At 37.9% G+C, this 6,172-nt stretch overlaps 1 protein-coding gene across 1 annotated transcript in view; it reads left to right on the top strand.

Moving 5' to 3' along the window:
• Positions 1 to 6,172, top strand: part of OAT (ornithine aminotransferase) — an 11,524-nt gene that overhangs the window by 2,606 nt on the left and 2,746 nt on the right. The window contains exons 4-6 of the mRNA XM_010296889.1: positions 1,935 to 2,062; positions 3,669 to 3,791; positions 5,419 to 5,547. Coding sequence (XP_010295191.1) covers positions 1,935 to 2,062; positions 3,669 to 3,791; positions 5,419 to 5,547 — 380 coding nt within the window. The remainder of the gene's footprint in view (positions 1 to 1,934; positions 2,063 to 3,668; positions 3,792 to 5,418; positions 5,548 to 6,172) is intronic.

Raw genomic sequence — 6,172 nt, 5'->3', positions numbered from 1 at the left:
TGGTTTTCTTCTGCATCCTTAAGGTCTTCCAGAAGTTGGCATTAACCCAGTAAAGCCATATTGTAGCCTTGATCATATAATGCAAGTAAAAGCAATACTGCTAAAGTAAATATGGGGCCCTGGAAAGTCCTGATTATAGACATGGTATGCTTCCTCCAGTTATTGCCTGCTCTGCTTGGCTCTGTAACAAGGAGAAGTTACATATTGCCTGCTCGGCTCTGTAACAAGGAGAAGTTACGTGCCCCTGAAAAGACTACTGTGCTTTGCTAAAAATAAAAACCTAAAAAATTATGTCTAATTCAAATAACTTACATTTGGTATTCTTTGGTTATAGGTGAAATATTTTTGTCAATTCTAATGTTTTTCAATGGTTTTGTATTTTATAAAACCTTCCAGAATAAAGCTTACTACTCAAATATTGACTTTTTTTTAAAATTGCTACAGCTGCAAATACTATTGACTGCTGGTACATATAGTAGCTGAACCATAAACTGTCATTGGACAGCATTTATAATTTGAAATTCATAGTTGAATATTGCATTATGGTTTCTAGGACCAATTAGGGACTTTTTTTTTTTTCTTCTTCTGGGAATTCTTTGAACAACTATATTCTTCCCTGTTTCTCTTCCATATATTTTTTGCTTTGCTGTTCAGTCAATTAACTTTCAGTAAGTGCTTTCTCATCTTGATAAACTGGGTATGCTCTCCATTATTATGATTCCATCTCCTTAACCACAATATTTAATTATGTGCCAAGGAGTTGGAAGAAAATAATAATCCTCTTATCAGAAGCCAACATTTTGGCATGAAAAAAAAATCTCTCTTGGGTAGCTAGGGTCAAAACAAAAAATGGCTTTAGACATCAGTCCAGAGAACTTAACATAGATTCTGTGCGTGACAGTGGGCTGATACGGAGACTGGTGGAGACAGCGGCCATCAGCAGATAGACTGCTCTGCTCCATGTAATTCAGTCTTCAGGGCTTTGTTTCAGGATACAGAGGATTGCACTAATATCACCTTGAGGTGGTAAGCCTGTGACTCAGCAAAGCACGGCAGGGATGTTCTGCTAGGAGACATTGCTATGGTGAACAGTGTAATGCTATTTACATTGGCGATGGGAAGGAAGGAGTGCCTCGAGCCCGCTATGTCAGTAACAAGTGACTTCAGGATTTCCTGCAGATTGAGAACATCCTCTGCCCCTGGGATCACAGTTACACAAAGAAATTGGTGGAGGAAAGAAAAGGCTTGTAATGCTGTGAAGGCATTGAACCCATAATCTTCCTTAGTCTTATTAAGCACCTTATTGATTAGCTGAGACTGTTGATTTAACAGAAATATTAAAATGAATATGTTATAGTCCTGATGATAGTTGGTTCCTAGACATTTTAACTGATATTTCTATATGGAATAGTACAATATTTTTATGAATATGAATGAGTTCTCCTGGAACTTTGAAATACACAGAAGTATATATTTTTTTTGATTTAGACTTACTGGAAGCTTTATTTTTAGGGTCTAAATTCTGGGTGGTGTTTACTTTTTTTTCCCCCCCCCCCCCCTGCATTTAATGAGTAATATTTATGTAAAAACTGTACATCTTCCTTAAAAGGATGTTATCTTCCTGCGTTATTTTCGATTTTTCAGACTACTAACAAAGCTTATGGAAACCATTTTGTATACTTGCCAGGTCATATAGTATAATTTTCTTTTGGTTGTGGTATGTGCTTTTGATATAGCAACACAATGTATTTATGGCGTCAATGTAAAATGCAAACAATTGGCAGAAGGATGCTAGTATGCTAATGTTAGACAACTCTTAAAATGCATTACCAAATGGAAAGTGTGATGTCCTATGAACTGTTACGGCTCTTATGTCAGTTTTGTAACAATCTCCTCCTTTTTTTTTTTTTTTTTTTTTTGTTTTTTCCTTCTAGCTGGCAACTTCTGGGGCAGAACAATGTCTGCTATCTCTAGTTCTACTGACCCATCCAGCTATGATGGATTTGGACCCTTTATGCCAGGTTTCGAAGTAATCCCATACAATGACCTACCAGCTCTTGAGGTATATGACAATTTTTGTATTCTTGGAAGAAATCACTCTACAGTGTCTCTTTGGTAAATAACAAGGCAGGAAAATCAGAAGTTTATCCTTTGAAACATACGCTTTGCCATTAAGATGTATGTGTCTAGACATAAATAAGAAATATATATGTTATAAATTATGTATAGGAAATGTGTGTAAATTCTGCTTTGGTTTTGATTTTCAGTTTTGCCTTAAGATGTAAAAGGAAAACCATACAATCTGTTTCATTTCCCACATCACTAAGAAGTTCAAGGTACAAATGAAGAACAGCAGATAAACCGTAAGGGAATTCAGATCAGTAGCATACATTCCAAAGTCAGGACTTGGATCCTGAAACTAATATCTTTACCTACTTTTCTCAGAAATGCTGTGCATTCTTGGATGACCGGTTGACTAGAATTCCCCGTCATCGCAAACAAGTCTTTCCAGTTTGACAGCATCCTTAAAACCGTGCTAGGCTAGTGTTCCACTTAAGCTACTGAAACAGTAGTGATTCCGCATATCCCTGGGTTTTCTGAGATGCATCCTGTCACGCTGTTGGGGAGGATTGACCTTGATTAGTCTAAAATTTCCCACCCTTATAATGTGGGCTTAAAGGGTAGATGGTGCTTGATAGCAGCCGTAGGGTGCTGTACTTGGGGCCTGGGAGGCAAGGCCAAACACAGGTAGTCCTGAAGCACTAGGAACGTTGGCGTTGCCACTTTTCCATCATCTGGGTACATCATCTCCATGAGTGACAAGTTGATTAGTCCTCTGTGCCTGTTTGGTCTGCTTACTACCAGTGAGTTGGCTGTGGAGACTGGAGGGTTTGAGACACAGATGCTTGCCTCCTACGAGTTTGGTTAGGGGAAACAAAGGTCTCTCAGTGTACTACAGTGTTGCAGAATGGAAAAGCTTACCCAGATTTGAACCTACATAAGGCTGCCCATTGTGAAAGCCCTGTAAGTATTTAGTGGCTTTCAGCCAGCTTTATGGAGACTTTGAACATGCTCTGGAGACCTGAAACTTAGATCTATGTCCATCAGCGCGATAACTGAATTAGTTCTGTTCATGGGGCAATACTGAGAAAAGCTGTAGTAAATTCATGCTGGGAATCATTATATCTCTTGAGTCTCGTGGATTTCTAAACCTTTTAGAACTTGATGGTGCAAGAAGGTAGCTGTGGACTTTGCTTTAAGATGACAAAATTGTTCTGAAGAGGCTCCATTCTTTTTGTTTGAGGGAAGTGTTGAGCAAGTGTTTGTCTTTTATGGGATAATGCAAAACTGAGTGTATTTCTGAGGTAATTTATGAACTGATCCGATAATCTGCTTGTCTGGGTTTGCAATTTTTAAGGTTTGTAACTTCCCAAGCAAGCACACCAGCTGATTTTTTGAGGCAAACAGTGACACAGGCTTTGGTGTTAGAACTGAAATGGCACTCAGGGATTTCAGCCTGACGTGAATATGCTACTGTCATTTGAGGTAGAACATCAGGATTAGAGCTAGGTTCTGCTACATGTATTCATCTCCATATTTTCTAAATTTGACCTGAGTGAAAGTTTTTTTCCTTTTTTTCTTTCCTATCCATGTGTTTATTTTTACAGCGGGCCCTTCAAGATCCCAACGTAGCAGCTTTCATGGTTGAGCCAATTCAAGGTGAAGCAGGTGTGGTTGTTCCTCACAAAGGTTATCTCACAGGAGTGCGGGACCTCTGTACAAAACACAATGTAAGGAATTCGCTATAACAAGGTGGCTTAAACATTGTGCACCGTGTTTACTGGCATATCTTGTAATCATCCTCATATGCAAGGTGTAGGACTTCATACGCTATTTAATAATTTCCTTTTTTTTTTTTCAGTCAGATAGGGTAGAGATACTTCTTGTTTTTCCTGGCAATACCTTACCAGGAAGTACTTCTCAGCCATGTACATTTTTCACTGTTTCTTACTGCTGTCACCGATTTAAGTTTCTAATGAATGTTCTTGAAACTGCATTTATTTTAAATTAATTTAACTTCTGATTTCTTTTTCACGTTGTAAGTTTCTTGGGACAGAAGCCAATTACTGCAGTCATTCTACCTGGCTATCAAGGGACCTTGTTGCTGGAGTGCATTAACTGCTACCAAGAGTTAGTAACTGTAATGGGTCACAGAATGAAACACTAAAGAAAATGGTTGTATGCTTATGAGTGTTCTTTTAAGATCTCTGAAGAGCAGAGGTCTTGTATTTTTTTGTTCTTTTGCTTGGCATTTTCTCAGATTCTGTTTCATACCACGTTCCTGACTGCTATTCTGAATATTATGTCCTGCCTGAATTCTATTAAGGAATGCTTAGTTTTGCAAACGGAGTGTTAGATCTGTAATTTCTATTCTGTGCTAGTGAAGACACAACTGAATTAGATTTGCATTCAGTGCCTGTGGAAGGGTGGGGAGATGTGTCTGTATGTATTCCCATGTCCTTCAGTTGTCTTTGGGTACTGGTAATTCTCACAAGCAGGCTGCCATGCTGCCTTATTCCAGGACCAATATGCTCAGCCTCTCCCACAGGCCCAGGCCACATCCTTTGTAAGTGTAAGGAAAGCAACAAAAAACGGTTCACAGTTTTACAGCTTTTTGCTCCCTTGGTGTTGCCTGTCTGATCTAAAAATCAGTTGTCTGTGTTCCAATAGAATTCTGATTCTTCATTTGCAAGTGCTACCTTCCGCTGCAGGTACAGACGGAATTATGGGTATTGACATATAATTAATAAAGTTGCCCTTATTATTGCTGTGATACTTACCTCAAAAAAATAAGAGCTACTTTACAAATAGTAGTATGTGACAATAGTGCAGCTTAGGAAAACAAGATCAAAAACTTGGAACTAGCTCTACTGGTTCTCAGAGTTATTTAGATACTTAGACATCAGACTACAAGACTTGTGGAGTTGCCAAAATGGCATTTTTCAGAAGCTTCCAAACATCAGTGTATGAATGGTGCATTGGGAGTAAAGATAGACGAATCGTAACTTTTTGGAAACCCCACTCATTGTTATATTGCAAATAGATTTTGGTTGGACAGTGGCCAACCCTATGTGGACTGTGCCTTACATAGAAAAGAATATGCTAAAGATGTCAGAGAGAGAGAGAGAGAGGACAGTATGTTCATTTGTTAGTAGTTTCACATTTTATAGCATATGTAAGTCTTCGGGAGGTTTAGAGGAGGTAAAGGAAGTACCTGCGTGTACTTAGTGTAATGCAGCTAGAAGGTCTTTCACTTACTGTGTGCAATTATGCTCTATTGTTTGAACTGAGTTAGGAATGGGAATGAAAGTCGTTCTTTGTTATGTGTGGATTTTTCTTATTTTTGTCTCTATAAAGGTTCTATTTATTGCTGATGAAGTACAGACTGGTTTAGCCAGAACAGGGAGAATGTTAGCTGTTGACCATGAAAATGTGAGACCTGATTTAATTCTTCTTGGAAAGGCCCTTTCTGGTGGCTTATATCCTGTGAGTAACAAAGAAATAACCATTTGTTGAATAATGATTTTTAAGTAATTAACACTGGAAGTCTACTAGTTGGAAGAACAATAAATCTGATGTTTGTTGTACTTGGAAATCAGTGTTTTTAAGATTAACTGTAATTTGTGTTGTGACCCAGATAATCCAAGCTGCGAGAGATACCTAAGAAAATAATGGGATACATAATAATACCTTTCTAGCTGAAACTGCTATATAGTATCCTGAACTTTCTATGTTGATACTTGACTTGTTAGAGTGAGGTTATTAGATGCCATCTTCTTAGGCTGGTGATTTTTTTTTAGGTGTTTTGGCCATTGTCAATTAATTTAACGAATTCGGTAATCTTTGTTTTCTTCAGTTTGATACTATCCTGTCAGGGAAATAAGTGTCCCGTGGTCAGCTTTTCATTCTGGAATTACTGGTTAGTCTTTTGTACTCTCTCTGGAGAGTAATTTATCACAGTCTTGCTGTGATTAATTTCTAGATGAATTCTGTAAAGAAAAAAAAATAATAATGTGTGTTAAAACATATATTATAAAGCAATTTCTGAACAACTGGCATTATTTCACTTGTTTGGCATGCCCGCATGACTGATTTTATCCTCCTGGAGTGA

Source organism: Phaethon lepturus, unplaced genomic scaffold (assembly GCF_000687285.1).
Source record: "Phaethon lepturus isolate BGI_N335 unplaced genomic scaffold, ASM68728v1 scaffold22571, whole genome shotgun sequence".
Classification (NCBI taxonomy): domain Eukaryota; kingdom Metazoa; phylum Chordata; class Aves; order Phaethontiformes; family Phaethontidae; genus Phaethon; species Phaethon lepturus.
Note: the sequence above shows the minus strand (reverse complement) of the source record. Positions and strands in the feature narration are given on the sequence as shown.